This window comes from Anoplopoma fimbria, chromosome 16 (genome assembly GCF_027596085.1).
Source record: "Anoplopoma fimbria isolate UVic2021 breed Golden Eagle Sablefish chromosome 16, Afim_UVic_2022, whole genome shotgun sequence".
NCBI classification, from domain to species: domain Eukaryota; kingdom Metazoa; phylum Chordata; class Actinopteri; order Perciformes; family Anoplopomatidae; genus Anoplopoma; species Anoplopoma fimbria.
In genome coordinates, this window is record NC_072464.1 from 21,581,459 (window position 1) to 21,598,820 (window position 17,362).

Below are 17,362 nucleotides of genomic sequence, written 5' to 3' on the forward strand. Positions count from 1 at the left end.
ATCTGGAGATTCTTTGTTTTTACTGGACAGGAAGTGGATAAAAAACCTGAAAAGTAACTAAAGCTGTCAGATAAATGTGAAGTAAAAAGTTCAACATTGTCTCTGAGATTTAGTGGAGTACAGGTATAAAGTTACATAGAATGTAAACGTACTTAAGGACAGTATCAGTGGCGCAAAATTGCACTTAAGAACAATACTTGAGCTGTTATCAGAAGAGAAAGAGGAGTGAAATGAAAAACGTGAAACGTGCTGGTAGATTCCTCTGATCTGACGCAGCCTCGTCGGTCGAGTCATATCAGATCTGTCGTTAACTTCAAGGAGGGGAAGAACAGTTTTCTCATTATGTAACTCAGAACGGAGGTACTTCCTGTTATTTTCAGACAACATGCCGATGATGGTGATGATAACTGGATGAAGTCAGCTCAGCGGATAGCTCAGTGGTGTCTTTCATCATGTGATGATCAAGAGTGGGTCACATGAAAATCTGCTATTGTAGGAACTCTTTTTTAAAAAAAAGTAGTTCTGCTCAGCTGGTTTTTTCATGTTACTGGGAGCTTTTGCAGTTACAGATGTTGTCCAGAGGTCAAGGGTCAAACTGGTGGAAAGACGTAAAGGTCAAAATGGGTTTTGTTCAGCTTTGATGTCTTTAGTCTTTATATATAGGCACAATCTTCTGATGTTCTCTTGTTAAGTACATTTACAAGTACTATAATTAATCCATGTGCTTTACTTGAGTGTTAATCCATGTGCTTTACTTGAGTGTTTTAACACTTTAAACTTCTACTCCACCACATTCTGGGGGCAGATATTGTACTTTTACTCCAACATATATTTTGACAGCTATAGATACTTTGCAGATTTTGATTATTAGCACAAAATATACATCAACTAATAAATGATGATGTATTTATTTCCAGTTTTATTTGTGACATATTTAACATTACTATGCATTGTATAACAATATATACCTCATAGAAAATGAATGCATTAATCACAAAGATAATATATTAAATAAAATATTAAATATAGTCATAGATTTAATTTCGATATTATAATTTTATAGATTAAGCTATAAAATAATAAAAAATTAGCTCCACCTTTACCAGCTGCAACATAAAAGTAATGAACACCTTAATGCAGCAAATTTTTAATACAATGATATAGAATATATTCCCTTAAATGGGCCATTTTGCTTAATGAGTACTTTTACTTTTGGTACTTTAAGTGTATTTTAATGCTAATGCTTTTGTACTTTTGCTTAGATAATAGTTTGACAGAAGGAAAGAGTATTCTACACTGTAGTATTGATGTAAAAGTTCTGAGTTATTTTTCTACCGCTTATTTTCTATGGAAATACATAATAATAGGTATACTGAATGGCTTTTTTAGGGGTGTAGAAACATCATTTTTCCACCAAACAGAACACAAAGGAAGTACAGGAAGTTGTTGACTTTTGACTTTCCGGACGCGAGTGTGTCTCTGTAGTGGATGTACGCATGTACGCTTATCAGATTTCCTGTGTTTTTTCCTCTTTTATTTGTGGTTTTTGACATTGGTTTCCTTTATTGTCGCCTGTGTCAGCAGGTTGAAACATTCAGTTTGAGAAGGAGACTGAGGGGGCATAATAACGTGCAGTAATAGTGGGGTTTTCTGATTTATCACTTAACTGTTGTGAGGATATCAGAAGTGTGTCGTTGACCCCGAGGGGAAAGAAATTAGCCAGTTAGAGGCCTTCAGAGGAAGAGATGGAGGGAGACACAAAACAGGACTGATTCAGTGTGTGTGTGTGTGTGTGTGTGTGTGTGTGTGTGTGTGTGTGTGTGTGATTAAGCCCTAAACCTGTCTAACACAATCATTTTCAAACCTGACACCCTCAATAAAGATAGCTTATGCTATGCTAACTTTTAGCTTTGGAAGTAACGTTGGTACACTTTATTACGTTTTTAAAAGATATATTCACAGTTTGGCCTACATCTTTCACAATTTTTTTTAATGTTTTTGTTGTAAAGGCTACTAGATTAGAAGTTATTCTTTAATCACAAATTACTGCACAGGAAGTACCTTTAATTGTGAAGCTTGGTGCTCAACTCTTAAATACAGCAGCCCCAAGCATATTTCCGTTATGTCTTTGAACGTTAGTTACCAACTGTTGACGCCAAAACAAATCCAGACCGATGTATCAGATTCTAATTATTCTAAAGTATTTATCGGCCTTAAGAAAACTCCAGTACTGGTCGGTGTTTCGGCGCTGGTATGTGTTCTAGGAAACATTCTCATTCATGCTCACTCTCCCTAAATCTCCTTCCCTTTCTCGTGCCAGCACCAGTCTCCCCGGGTCTCCATGGCGATCACAGACACAGAACTGTGACAAGCGACTGTTGCCAGCTGAGTTTTTAGTGCGTGGAGATGTGAATGTGTGTGTGTTTGTGTGTGTGAGTGCATGTGGAGTGCTTAGAAAGAAAAGCATAGCTAAAGAGGCCATATGCTGCCAAGCATTGCCTGCTTATTTAAAGGCACAGCCCCCAGTTTTCTGCTCTCCAGCTGGGGCCTCATTCACTCCCTCTACCCTTAATGTCTCCGTCCTCCAGGCTCGTATCTCAAGTAAACATGGATTAAACCTGAATCACTTCTTTACAGCTTTGGACGTTTCACATTCAGATTTTATTACCATTATTACAAAACAGGATTGCACAATGAAATAAAACATGTAAACAGATATTTAAATATTTAAATTGGAATAGAAAATAAACAATAAATTAAGCATAAAAGTAGCACCAAAGGTAGAAATAAAAAGGAGCACTGAAGTATATCTAAAATGTATTATGTATACAGTTACTCAGTGGTGGAATGAGACTATGTACATTTAGTTTGAGGTACTTTACTTGAGTACTTTCATTTTATGCTACGATATACTGCTATTTTACAGAGTCAAATATAGAGCAGCAAAGTCCCGCCCCTTCCGGTTGATCACCGTAGGACCCTATTTCAGAAAGATATGAATAGTAGTCAATGGTGAAAGAAGATTTTTTCTTTTTAACAGTTTGAATAGAGTTTATTACACATATGATGCTTGTCAATTTGAAAGATAATTTTGCATGGGAAGAAAGTCGCAGTTTGTAGTAGATTCATCATTTATTCATATATGTCAACTACATCTATCGTATATATTTAGATCCATATATAATGATATTTATATATATAGATATATGTAAATGTACAAAAAACCTATACCAGCTGCAACATTAAAGTGCTAAACCCTATCATTTACCCAGGTGCCCTCATGGTTACCTGGGTAATCTACGATGTGATGATGTGGCTTTAAGCCAGAATCTAATTCAAGGGAAGTATGACGAGGAAGTGTTCTCACGTCGTTCATACTTGTGTGTGCACAGTTTTTTCTAAAGCAGAAGTGAAACGCTCCTCTGTGGTTCCTCTCTCTTGTTTCTGAGAAGGAGAAGCTGTGCAACAGGAAGTGAGGAAGGAGGCACACAGGAAGTGAAGTGAGGCTTCATATAGGTCTGATTCATCAGTCACACTTCGAACCTGCAGCTTTCCTGTTGGTGTTAATCAATAAATCGAGGGCCATACCAGTGATTTATATTATGTTGTATTATACTTCATATCACCTTTTATATCTGTACTATATCTATACTATACTATACATCACAACATTTACTAAACTATGTATCATTTATTTTGTATTGCATTGCATACTATATTATTATTCTAACTCATTCATCTTAATAATGAAACTAACCTACTCTGCTGCTATTAATCATATAACAACACTGTCACTTTGGCATTGTAATTTTGTCTTTCATTGCACGTGTATAGTTTCTATTTTTACCTATATTCTATTTTAGTTTTTATATACCTCTTACTATTTAATTTTTACTTCTATATCACATAATTTTGCAAAAAAATCTCAATTTCTTTAACACTTTTTTGCATTTTATAATGAAAACACATTCTTTACACTTACAAATACCCAATATTATAATAATGTAAACCTTTACATGATGATACAGTTTAAAAATGCATCATTAAAATGATCTCCCATTACATAAATACTGAAATAGTTATTTATTTAATTTTTATTTGACTGTATTTTTCTCTGAGATGTAGTGGAGAAGAAGTAGGAAGTGGCATGAAAAGAAAATTTAGTCAAGTACAAATACCTTGAATGTATACTAGGGCTAAGTTCAATACTTAAGTAGAGGCCCACGCTTTCTTCTGTTCCTGTAAAACCTACAGTATCCTGCTGATTAACATTGATAGCTGCTCTGTGTGTGTGTGTATGTATGTATGTATGTGTGTGTGTGTGTGTGTGGTGTGTGTGTGTGTGTGTGTGTGTGTGTGTGTGTGTGTGTGTGTGTGTGTTCAGGGCCTCTATTTACCCCCTATCTGTGATCTGGTAAAGAAAATAAGGGCTTCAGAGACATGACCTCCACGTTTTGCCCTTCATGATATCCTTTTCCTCCACAGACATTTTATTTTTATGATTTGTATCTACAAAGAATCTTCTATTTCTCTGCACACATCCTGGTTCCATCTTTATATAAGAAGAGAGTAACTGTAAAAAACACAAGTTGATCTTAAAGAACATTTTTGTATACAGTTTTCTAGTCGGCTGCAGTCTTGAAGTAGCTCCAGCTTTTGTAAACACAGCGGCTTAAAGTCAAGCAGCTGCCCCTACACACACACACACACACACACACACACACACACACACACACACACACACACACACACACACACACACACACACACACACACACACACACACACACACACACACACACACACAGTGAGATATACCGTGGGAAGGATCGTGCCCGGTCTCCTCTTGTATAACGTCCAGGAAATATTCCCCCTAACACGCCGTTTCGTCACATCGCCCCCACTCTGATGAATTCCCAGAGTGTTTAAGTCGATCATGTGTGTTTATGCACGGCTGACATGTTGCGTCTGGTCATGTGTTGAATGTTCTCTCATCTTCTTCTTCTTCTCCCCCTCAGCCTCCTCTCATCCAGGCGATCTTCAGCGGAGACCCTGAAGAGATCCGCATGCTCATATACAAGTCTGAAGACATCAATGCTCTGGTGAGGACACACACACACACACACACACACACACACACACACACACACACACACACACACACACACACACACACACACACACACACACACACACACACACACACACACACACACACACACACACACACACACACACACACAGGGTCTAGACACATCAGATGTTTCAGAAGAGCTACCCTAAAAAACACCTTAAATTAGTCTGTTCCACAAGTGTTCTCCCAATTTCAAATTTTAAAGGAGACATATCATGCTCATATTCAGGTTCATATTTGTATTTTGGGTTTCTACGGGAACATGTTTACATGCTTTAATGTTCATAAAACCCATTATTTTTCTCAAACTGTCTGTCTGAATATACCTGTGAGATACACTGAGAGATCCTGCACAATTTTATGGGATTTTACCAATAGCTGCATGTATTTATACCATTATTACGGCCATAACTCAACATAAATAACTTTACTACACCCTCATATTAATACACAGGAATTAGTATCCCTCAAAACTCTGTATAATTGTCTATCACCAAATTTAATTTGATGCAAATCCACATCTATAAGCAGATTCGAAATCCTGTTTCCTTTTTGTATCCCTGCTCAAAATCAGCCATTAGGAAAAAAAAACCCTGACTCAGCGGCGGTCGTCTTCAGGCCCCACTTCCTGTTGCAGCCTGCACCCAAGGGTCAAGAGTCAGTGAAGCCAGAGTTCAGAGCGTGTGTTTGTTTACATCATATGGATAAAGATGCAGAACACATGTCTGTAGCCGGGCAGCACAGGATGTGGACTCTCCGCTGTATTCAGTCTCCTGCGTCTGCTGATGGTTGCAGGACTCCCTCGTCACCGTCATTGTCCACTCTAGATTAGTTTTTTTTGTTGGAGAGGATTCACTCGGCCGAGTCACGTGGACATGTGGGGTTGGTCTGAGCTAGTCTAGAGCTAACTGAGAGGAACAATGGATGTGTTGAAACTTTATGGCCCTGTGACTGATCCTCAGCTCATCATCTGTGAACTGATATCACAGCCTGCTCTGTTCGGTGCCATGGTGGACTCATGGATTACTCACATGTAACACTACAGCCAGCAGTGTTTCATGTGAAAGGGCAGGAAGTTATTTAGTTTTATGGGATCAGGTTTTTCAATTTTAAACATTATTCTTTGGGCCATGTTCTGCCTTTGTATAGTAGAGAGGAGAGAGGTTGACAGGGAGCAAAGGCTGCATCAACGTCCTTGATACATGAGGTGCACATTTTGCAAATTAGCCTCAGAGGGCTTTACAATCTGTACAGCATACGACATCCTCTGTTCTTGAACTTTTGCATAGGGAGAAAAAACTCCCCCAAAAAAAACTTAAAGGGGGGAAAAAAGGAAGAAACATTTCATATGCAAAGTTTAGTTAAAGTGCACTTTATGGTGGCTGAATGTAGAAGATAAAGTAATACAGTACATTACATTACAGTCATTTAGCAGACGCTTTTATCCAAAGCAATCAGTAGCATATTACACATCAACTTGGGGTTAAGTGTCTTGCCCAAGGACACATCGACTGCCGAAGCCGGGTATTGAACCACTGACCCTCTGATTGGAGAACTACCTTGCTCTCCACTACGCCACAGCCACCACAGTACATTTCCCGATAGTCTGCCAAACATGGTGGAAAAACTTTCTGATGCTGGTGCTCCACTTCCATGGAGCTGGTTGCCGTTTAATATTTTGTCTGAGGTCAGGGGATTGGGGAATCTAAAAGTGTTGCTATGGTCGGTTATCATATTAGCACTTGTATAAAAAAGTGCTAATGTGCACAACCCCACTGTTAAACCACAGAATGCACTACTGTTTTTTTTTGGTCATGTTTGTCTTGTGATGCATTAATGCACAAGAGTACAACTGCATTTTGTTGTGCAACCCTGTCTTGCAGAACGACAATAAATTATCCTTGAACTTTGAAACCTAACTGTACCTTTGCAATTTTACAAGCACCAACTGACCATCTTCCTCCCTTCAGGACACAGAGAAGCGAACCCCGCTGCATGCAGCCGCCTTCCTGGGCGATGCCGAGATCACAGAGCTCCTCATCCTCTCTGGTAAAATACCGTCCCTACTTCCTTTCTCTCGTTTCTGTCTCTCTCTGAGTTTTCAGCTTCCATCTTTCTCTCATCTCTTCTTGTTTCCAAAGAAAAATGCATGCAAATTTGCCTTGATTCTAGATCTTGATGAATTAAAATAACCTAAATTGATTTGTTTTTTTAGATTTTTTGTCAACACATTACAATATCAATTGCAAGAGTGATAGGATGGTGATGGTGAAGTAAAGCCAGCAGATGGTTGATAGAAACAATCAGTAGAATCTCCCTGCAAACACTGGGAGTAATGGCTATGATGGGGAGGTGCTGGTGGATTGCACAATAGTAGGTCGGAAAAACAGAATGATATTTTAAGAATGGCATCCGGGGGCTGCAAGATAAAAGAACATTGTTCATGTATTGTGAATGAAAAGAGTTTGACAGCGCAGGAAAGTGGAAGTGATGGAGAAGATTATAACAGTAAGAAATGGCAATAATTGACCCGTAGAGGATTCAAAACTTTCATCAATGCGTGAGTTTGTCTCTCGACACTCTCTGACTTCCCCATTCTGCCTGTTCAACCTAACCTCAAGGCCATTGGCTCCTACAGAGGAAGTAAAACATTGAAAAACAGCTCAGGAACACAAAGTCTTACATTGAAACTGGTTCTTAAACAGCTGGGCACTGTAGTTTTTTAGCAAGCATTACTTAAACGGAAGTATAAATGGCACATTTTTTAGGGGATTATTTTCAGCCGCGGATTAAATCACATTTGATGTATTAGTGTGTATTTGTAGCAAAATAAACTACAGTGTGAACGTTGATTGTAATGCAGAATTACAGTTATTTTTACAATCTAAGCTTGAAATGATAAAGGCAGTTGTGAAGGACAAGGAAGTACAAAATGTATTACATTTTTTCCCTTTTTACGCAATGAACCAAAATATGAGGAATATCTTGAGTAGATAATAATCACAATAAGTATGAAACAACATTTAAATCATCCAGTGCTACAATTTTTATTAACATTTATTTTTCTAGATAACAATGGAGCTTTGTAGCCGGTGGAATAAGATACATTAGACTTTGATACTGTGGTTGTTTTTTGCCTTTTCATGGGATTTATTGACCATAAAGGAGTTGCGTCTTAAATGTAGTATCATAAGTCTTATAAAGTACAAAGTGTTTCAACCCTTGGAGCGCTTTTCTTGATATGACAATGTTCACCAGTCATATAGGACTTCTGATGTGTCAGCAGTTACTTTTTCACACATTCTTCAGTACTAAAATAGCATTTTTATCTTATTTTTCTCACTGAATTTGACATTTAAAAGGTCTTAAATGTTAGTAGGTTAAACTTCCATAACTGTGTGTGTGCTACCAACTGTTAATTTGATGCATGCAGCGATGAGTGTTTGGTTGCTAAACTTGACACCTTTTTTTCTGCCCCTGTGTGCTTCTGCAGGAGCTCGGGTCAACGCCAAGGACAACATGTGGCTCACCCCCCTCCATCGCGCCGTGGCTTCTCGGAGCGAGGTGACCACACGCACACACACACACAAACACAAACACACACACAACTACACACACAAGTCCAAATCCTTTCTTCTTTCCCAAAAAACAACAACAACTCCAGCAGAGAGACACCCTCGCTGTGCTGCAGGTGTCAAGGAGCTGAGCTGCACCTTGTGGTATTTACCCGAAAACAGGCCGTCATGCACACTCATCATTTTCGGCCTCTCCCAGCACGCCTCACACACTCTATTCTCAGCCCACACTGGGACATCTTTGCCTTAGCAGTAGTCAAGAATGTGGGTTAGAGCAGTTCATCAGCTTCCGTCACTCCCAGCGCACAAACAAGTAATTCAACATGGCTGGAATAGCTGGAGGAGGAAGTTTAGAGGTGTGGCGAAATTTTTGTTATACTTCCAGGAACTTTTATAAGTTAGTTTGCTTTAGTAGGAACATATAAAGTAGTTGAAGACCTCATTACTTTCTTCATTAAATTAAGAATTTTAATGTTTTTAGCAAAGTTGCAGTGCATGCTATGGATAAAACACTTTGAATCCATTGTTGGATATTTTACACTTTGGATTCGATGAGTTAATGTTTTGCACAAGTTATCGTAGTAAAAAGGAAGTCATTTACAACCTATTGCTTTCTACATAACGTTGAATACTAACTAACGTATGATTTAAAAGATCTAATAGAACATTTAAATTTGATTTAGTAAAACATAGGAGCAGTAATTCAGTATGATAGAAGGTCTCTTTGCCCACCATGTTACCTCAGAGTTGATATGATTTTTTGGCTTTACTTTCGCTTACATTCATTGGATCTGCCTCACTAAAAGCAGTTTATTCGGTTCCCATGAATCTCCTTTTGTCCTTATCTGTGCTCTTGAATCAATCACAATAGCCGGGCATAAGAACAGCAAAATGTTCTGTTTTTGTTTAGCCAGCTGATTAAGTTGTCGTTTATTTGCTCTGTTTTTTTTTTTGTGGTAGCATCAAATAATGAAAGTTAATTAATTCACATTTTTTACATTGATACAGTCTCGTTGATGGATTTATCTGCAGCTGTTTCGATGTCGCCATTTTGAGTCATGTATAATATATATTTATGTTTTTTATTTATTTTTCTTCCAGTTGTAATTCTTGTAGTCTCGAGTTTTGTGTCAGTTTTTTAATTAAGAATGTTTATTTTATTGAAATCACTCTTATAACTCCACTTTTCACTCTGAAGTACGTTGCATTGCAGGATTTAAAGATGCTCTAACTGCTGTTTTACTGTGACTTTAAATACTATCTGTAACAAATAACACAAACACAAAGAACTCATATATTCATTGAACATTCTTCCTTCACACTTTCTTCCTCAGGAGGCGGTGCGAGTTTTGATCCGCCACTCGGCCGACGTGAACGCGCGCGACAAGAACTGGCAGACGCCGCTGCACGTCGCTGCAGCCAACAACGCGCTGCGATGCGCTGAGGTCATCATCCCGCTGCTGAGTAGCGTCAACGTGTCGGACCGCGGCGGACGCACCGCCCTGCACCACGCTGCCCTCAATGGACACACTGAGGTACTGCAGACTGTAACTGACTTTTCGTTTTGTCTGTAAATTTAAAGTGGCCCTATTATGCTTTACCACTTTTCCCCTCTTCTTTAGTGTGTTATATATATTTTTGTACATGTAAAATGTCCGTAGAGTGTAAAACCTGAAGTCCACGCCTAAAAGGAGTTATCCTCCTCCTCAGAAGCTCCTGAGCTCCTGAAACGGCTCCATTGAATTCTCTCCTTCACTTCTGTAACTTTATGAGGTCATATTGTAACTTTATGAGGTCACAATGTTACAGAAGTGACGTAAATCTCCTTCCGGCTAGTTTGGCCCTCAAACAACAAACGAGAGAGACGAGCTGGAGCTCCGGAGGAAGAGTTTTTTGAAATGTGAAACGTTGACTGATCACAACAGAGCGGGCTAGCTGACCAATCAGAGCAGACTTTGCTTTCTGGAGGGAGGAGCAAGCGCTACAACGGAGCGTTTCAGAGAGAGGGTGAGAAGAGGTGCTGCAGGACAGTCAGGATGAGAAAAACAAGGAGGATTATGAGCATTAACGCATGTAAACATGTTGTCACTGTAACTTGAGATAAAAATATGCACCCGGAAAATAGCACAATAGGGCCTGTTTAAATAATCTTCTAGCAGCGCTGAATCCTACTTTCCTTCTGCAGCATGTTGGTGCAGCTCACCAGCTCACAGGCTGTGATGTAACCAGCCTTTGTGCTATTTTCGTGAGTTAGTTTGGTTAAAGGAAACAGGTGGGCGGCTGCAGTTGAGCCATTGGGGTTATTAAGTGGGTTGTTCATTTTTGAAACGCTCCTTTTCTTACATTCACAAATAGAGAATGAGAGGCGGCAGATTTTTCTGAAGCCAAACTGAATGAACAGCTTCTTCTATTTCACTCCAGAGTGTTTATGCAAGAACTGAGCAGAGTGATGAGATGTATTAATATCGCTGTTATATAAAGAAATAACCCACACACACACACACACACACACACACATCCTCACCCTGACACAAACAATCACACATGCATCCTCACCCTGACACAAACAATCACACATACAAACACAAAAATACAAGTATATATATCTTATATTAACCTCCAATTTCCCCTTCCTCTGTCAGATGGTGAACCTCCTCCTCGCTAAAGGGGCCAACATCAACGCCTTCGATAAGAAAGATGGCCGTGCACTGCACTGGGCAGCTTTCATGGGTAAGAAACAAAAACTGAGTTTGTTAAAGACGTGTCAAACATAATGCCTTTTATTTTCAGGAAGTAGATGATTTTTAAAAATGATTAAGTGGCTCATTCTGAGTCATCAGTCATTATTCATTAGAGCTGGAAACAAGACGCAACATAACACTCTTTAAAGTTATTACTACGAAACAATACAATCAAAGTGTGTAAACTATTGTGACAAAGCTTTATTTTTTTGTTTACATAGGCTCTTAAAAAACCCTTGATATTTCTTAAATGATTCATAAAATATTGTTATTAAAAAGTTATGACATAAGTAACAGTTGAACTTGAACATCAAAAATAACTGTAAATATTGACCAGAAAACATTTTACACAAAAAATTAAATGATTAGAAAAAATGTATTTCAGTAGCCACACATATTCAAAAGCATAATTCACGTGTTAGTTATTTATTGTCGTTTGTACAACAATTACAACGAAGCAGTCGCTGGAAATTAAATAAAAAATTTGGCATAAAAAAAAGGTTACAAATAACCTGTTTTGGCTTAATTAATGGATAAGTTGAAAGTCACAAAAATGTGGGATTTTTTGGCTTTTTGTCAAACATAAAAAGCGATTTAAAGACGCCACCATGAGCTCTGGAAAACTGTGATGACACAATGAAACTTAAAACTGTTTTGACGCTACATAGAGTTATCGATGAATTAATTAATATATCCATAAAAAAAGATGCATTTTGTTGTGTTAGTATAAAAGTATTTTTGTCTGTTCAAAAAAAGCAAAAACATTGCATGTTCATGTCAATTTCCTCCTTTTTTTTGCGCCCCCTGCAGGTCATTTGGACGTGGCGTGTCTGCTGGTGAGTCAGGGGGCCGAGATCAGCTGTAAGGACAAACGGGGATACACCCCCCTCCACACGGCGGCCTCCGGCGGGAAGATCGCTGTCGTCAAACACCTGCTGAACCTGACGGTGGAGGTAAGGACACACACACACACACACATACACGTTTGTCTTTCTATACTTGTGAGGACCTTCATTGACTTAATGCATTACCTAGCCCCTTACCCTGACCTTAACCTTTCAAAAATGTCTTAACTCCCAATGTCTTAAATTAAATTGGTCCTAACAAAGATAGTTAGTACAGGTGGACACACACATACAATGACTCTCAGTCTGCTTCACCATTGAGGAAAAACTCCCACACCCAACACATTCTGACATGGCCATAATAACAGGTATTGTTTTATTTTTTACCCTGAAAACAGATAGATGAGTGCAACGCATTTGGGAACACGGCGCTCCACGTGGCCTGTTACAACGGTCAGGACGCCGTCGTCAGCGAGCTGATAGATTACGGCGCCAACGTCAGCCAGGCCAACAACAAGGGATTCACCCCGCTGCACTTTGCCGCCGCTTCCACACACGGAGCGCTCTGTCTGGAGTTCCTGGTCAACAACGGGGCTGACGTCAACGTACAGGTACGCCGGCTGAACGTTAAGTCAAAACATAATCACCATCTTTTAGCTCCGTTTTCAGAATCAGAAACACTCATTTTTGTTCTGTACCAACTCCTTAATGCAGCCAATGAGACCTATTTCCCTCCTGAATTGGTTAAGACCAAAACGGAGCTAAAATAGGAGTATTCGTCTTACATTTGCCAGAGACCAGACTCAAAGAACTTTGTGAGGATTTTATGACAAGTGGATTATGTCATGGATTATGTCATTGTTGCAGCTTCTTGCACTGCCCCTAAGTTGCCAAAAACCTCAATTACAGGTTTAATGATAACATAATAATGTAAGCATGTTAACAAGCTAAATAAGCATGTCAGAAATGTCATATTGGTTTGTCATTAGCATATCACCCTAATCAGGTTGAGCGTGTTTACATAATAATGTTAGCTTAAAAAAAACTCACCATGCTAAAGGAAAGCATGCTGACATGATAACATTAGCTTGTTAAAATGCTAAACATTAGTGTGTTGCAACGCTAAGTGTAAGCACGTGGACATGATTACATTAGCTTTTACATGGCGAACATTAGCGTGATAACATGTGAGGGTAAGCATGTTTACATAATAATGTTAGCTGGTTTAATTGCTCAAAATTAGTGCGTTATCACGCTAAGGGTAAGTATGTGGACATGATAATATTAGTTTTTTAAATTGCTAAAAATGAGCTTGACCAGATGCATTCTCAAATAATTGGAAAGAATATGTTAATAAATAAGACCATAATTGAGAATATTCATATCACCCACAGGGGTTATTATTATTCCTTGCATCCATGTTTCACATTATAATCTGAGATCTGTTGTTTCATTTCTCCTCCACCTTCTTCAGAGTCGTGACGGGAAGAGTCCTCTTCACATGACGGCAGTTCACGGACGCTTCACTCGCTCACAGACCCTCATCCAGAACGGTGAGACCTCCTTATGCTTATTTTCATCTCTTAAAGTTGCTTATTCTCCTTATAAAAAAATATATAAATAAATCACCATTTTATTTCAGGCGGGGAGATCGACAGTGTGGACAAGGACGGAAACACCCCTCTCCACATTGCTGCACGCTATGGTCATGAACTCCTCATCAACACGCTCATCACAAGCGGAGCAGACTGCACAAGGTTTGTTTTTTTCACCTGATGAGACATTTGCATTCATATAATTACAACAACAAGGTATCTGGTAAAAGAGACTATTGTTTGCATTCTGCTTTCAAAGGCGAGGAGTCCACGACATGTTCCCTCTCCACATGGCTGCTTTGAACGCTCACTCTGACTGCTGCAGGAAGCTGCTGTCCTCAGGTAAACTAGTAGAAAGTAGATAAAGTTTACTAATCAAGTTCGCAACTTTTGAATGCATCGTTACTTAAACAAGTATTCTGACCTGGACTGCTTTAAACTTTAATTTGTCTTCAATTCTTGTGTGTTTTAGCAGAATACACTTCAGTTTATTAGGTACACCTTTTACTCAAACTAATTCAGTCAGATACAACAGTCCTGGATTAATAATCCTATATTCATGGAATTACAAATTCAAATAGCATACACTTTAATCTCTATTCTAAAAGATTAATTTACTAAACAGTGTTTATTCTATTTAAATAATATAAAGCTAATATTTCTAACAGTGTGTGCTGATTCTGAGTCAGTATTGCTTTAACATCCTCTATCTTTAAGAGTAGTTTTTTTCATTGGATGTTTTGGGCCTTGGTTGTTTTTCTTGCTCCCAGTGGCGAATTCCTCCTCAAGCACACATATTCAGCTCCGGCCAAATTCAAGTCACAATGCTCCAGAAACGAGACAAGGCCTCTCTGAGTCTAATGACTTACTGATGGGACCGCTCTCCCTCAGGAAAAAAAAAAGAGTGTATACTGTATAGTTCTCCTCTTAGAGAGCATCAGCACTGCTAGTTGATATGTTGTTTGCATCTGAAAAGTTTACTTGTTGCTTTTTGGCAATGAAATAATTTGTCTTTCCACTCATCCCATATCATTCGTTGGTTTCTGAGTGAGTGGAAATTAGATTAACATTCAACAAATGTGAAGTAGGAATAGCAGAAAGACAACAATCCCTTTTGGCCCTTGTGTCCGGAGGCATGGAAGCAGGATGAATCTCATCATGTGGCTCTGCCGAGTTGCTGTATTGAACAACAAAGAAGTAATTTACATGTGCTTGAGCCATGTGCAGCTGGAGTGTAGCTGTCTGGTCGGGACTGTTGTGAGCAGGAATGGTGCTGAGCTTTTGTATTTGTTGCACTCGGAGCTAAATCAGGAACTAAAAGGTCCTTTTTACATCTGAAGACCCGTGAAGATTAGGCAAATTCTAGCAATAAAGTAGACGACAACACAATCATCAGGTTTCTCTTTGTAGTCAACATTCATGTGGTTGATACTTTTATCCAAAGAGACGTAAATAACTGTAGGAACAAAAGCTAGATGCTATGATGCTTAGATTTATTTCTTTTTAAAGAAATCAGACATCAGCATAGCTTGAGATGTCTGGTTATCGTCTGAACGTTGAAGGTTTGAATGGATGTTTTGTGTGCAGAAACGCCAAGCGCCAGTCTGCAAAGTATAGAAGATCTGCTGACTGTTTTCTCGTAATTCCCATGATTCAGCACCTAACCACATTGAAACGATTATCGAACTAGAAGGGCAATAGGAGAGCGCAGGCATCCGCCAAGGCTGTTTGCATAAGTGAAAAATAATGCATGTATCCGCCCTGGGATTCGGATGAGCTCCAAACTTGAATTGATTCTTCCTGAGCCCATGATGCAACCCTCCACCAGGTTTCATGAAAGTCCAACCAGTAGATTTGACCTAATCCTTCTGAAGATCAGACTAACAAACAAAACCAAAAACATAACCTCTTTTTCAGAGGTAATAAAATAGATGCACTCTTTGGTCAACTTCCCATTTCTAGTACTTCTTCTGGTGACCACCGGTGCTTCTTTGTTTTGTGAATGAAAGCTATAAACCCGTTTAGCAGCCTCTAGTCTTCATCAGTCAGATCAGGGAGGAACTTTAAAAAAGTGCAGTTCCTGCCATATGATCTGACTTCTATCAAAATATAAGATTTTTGCCAGTCGCCCAGCCCTATTTGAGATTGAAGGGTGTTTTTGCAATACGGAAACAGTATTTATTGTTGGAAATGTAGTTCCAAAATCTGTGGCCATGCCAGATGCTGTTAGACCTTTCAAGGCCATTGTTACTGTCATGTGAAATCCTTCTAATTATGGCACACTTTTAGTTCTTCTTCCTCAGTTCCTAAAAAAATCAAAAGCTCCTAGGAAGTCTAGAAAACTACTGAACATTTTGTACTTTCTCTCTCAAATTCCTTCCTTCTCCTTAAAGAAGACATGTCATCTTTAGCTCTCTCTCTCTCTCTCTCTCTGTGTAACATGGAGCTCACAGATATTTGTGTGTTTTCCTGTATGCATGAACCAGCATCATGCACTCTCACCTAACCCCACTTTCCTGCCCGCCTGTCGCACTTACACCTGTCTTTCTCTCCACCTCCTCCTCTTCCTGTCTCTCCTCCTCCCCCCCCTCTCTTTGTGGTGGCTGCTGCTGCTGCTGTGTGTTGTCTGGCCTCCCTCCGTCTCCCTCCGTCTCCCCTGCGCTGCCCTCTTCAGGCCGGAGGTTTAGCATAATGTGTAACGACTCGGTCCTGTCTGCAGGCTTCCAGATAGACACTCCTGACAGCATGGGGAGGACCTGTCTGCACGCTGCTGCCGCCGGAGGGTGAGGCAAAACGTTTACATTACACATGAAAGGGTTAAAAATGCCTTAAAGGATCATTCTGGTTTATTACAACCAGTTAAGATCTGGGAACTCTGCAGCATGCCCAAGCAGTGAGATGATCAGACAAGTCGTACACAGTTTATCAAAATCATCTAAACCAGTGTAAATTGCAAAAAAAGCACATTTATGCGTATTTGAGCGTTGCTGACCATCTTTACTGACATTTCCTCATCGCTTTTTATTATCTTGAATTGATAAACCATCTGTTTCTAAGAGACACGTGTTTGATAAATCACAGCTTTGTTTTATGCATGTGTTGTTGAAGACATACACATGTGTTAAATACTTTCTAAATGAGACCAAAGTATTTTTTTCCTCTCAGCAGTTGAACAGAAAGAATACACGCCAGCCTTTTCATTTTGGATTCAATGTTTTAAGTGAGCTACAATTATCAACGACAATACAAACATTCATGTGGCTCAAAGATGAACTGTCTTTTATTTTAGTATAATAAATAATAAAATCCAGCTCTTTAGGAATGACTTGAGTAAGCTCCCATGAAATTCCACAGAAAATGAGCATGCACAACTACGCCAAGTAGGAAGTGATTCTGTAACTGATTATTTTTCCTCTGACCTTCATTTTAGTTAACCTAAACAGATCCAAACTTCCTGAACTGACTTCTTCCT

At 39.2% G+C, this 17,362-nt stretch overlaps 1 protein-coding gene across 2 annotated transcripts in view; it reads left to right on the top strand.

The window, feature by feature from the left end:
* Window positions 1–17,362, top strand: part of ankrd44 (ankyrin repeat domain 44) — a 35,355-nt gene that overhangs the window by 1,909 nt on the left and 16,084 nt on the right. For both annotated transcript variants that reach the window (XM_054614879.1, XM_054614880.1), the window contains exons 2-12: window positions 5,019–5,102; window positions 7,105–7,183; window positions 8,628–8,698; window positions 10,044–10,244; window positions 11,352–11,439; window positions 12,261–12,403; window positions 12,694–12,906; window positions 13,770–13,848; window positions 13,938–14,052; window positions 14,150–14,232; window positions 16,610–16,673. In XM_054614879.1, coding sequence (XP_054470854.1) covers window positions 5,019–5,102; window positions 7,105–7,183; window positions 8,628–8,698; window positions 10,044–10,244; window positions 11,352–11,439; window positions 12,261–12,403; window positions 12,694–12,906; window positions 13,770–13,848; window positions 13,938–14,052; window positions 14,150–14,232; window positions 16,610–16,673 — 1,220 coding nt within the window. The remainder of the gene's footprint in view (window positions 1–5,018; window positions 5,103–7,104; window positions 7,184–8,627; window positions 8,699–10,043; window positions 10,245–11,351; window positions 11,440–12,260; window positions 12,404–12,693; window positions 12,907–13,769; window positions 13,849–13,937; window positions 14,053–14,149; window positions 14,233–16,609; window positions 16,674–17,362) is intronic.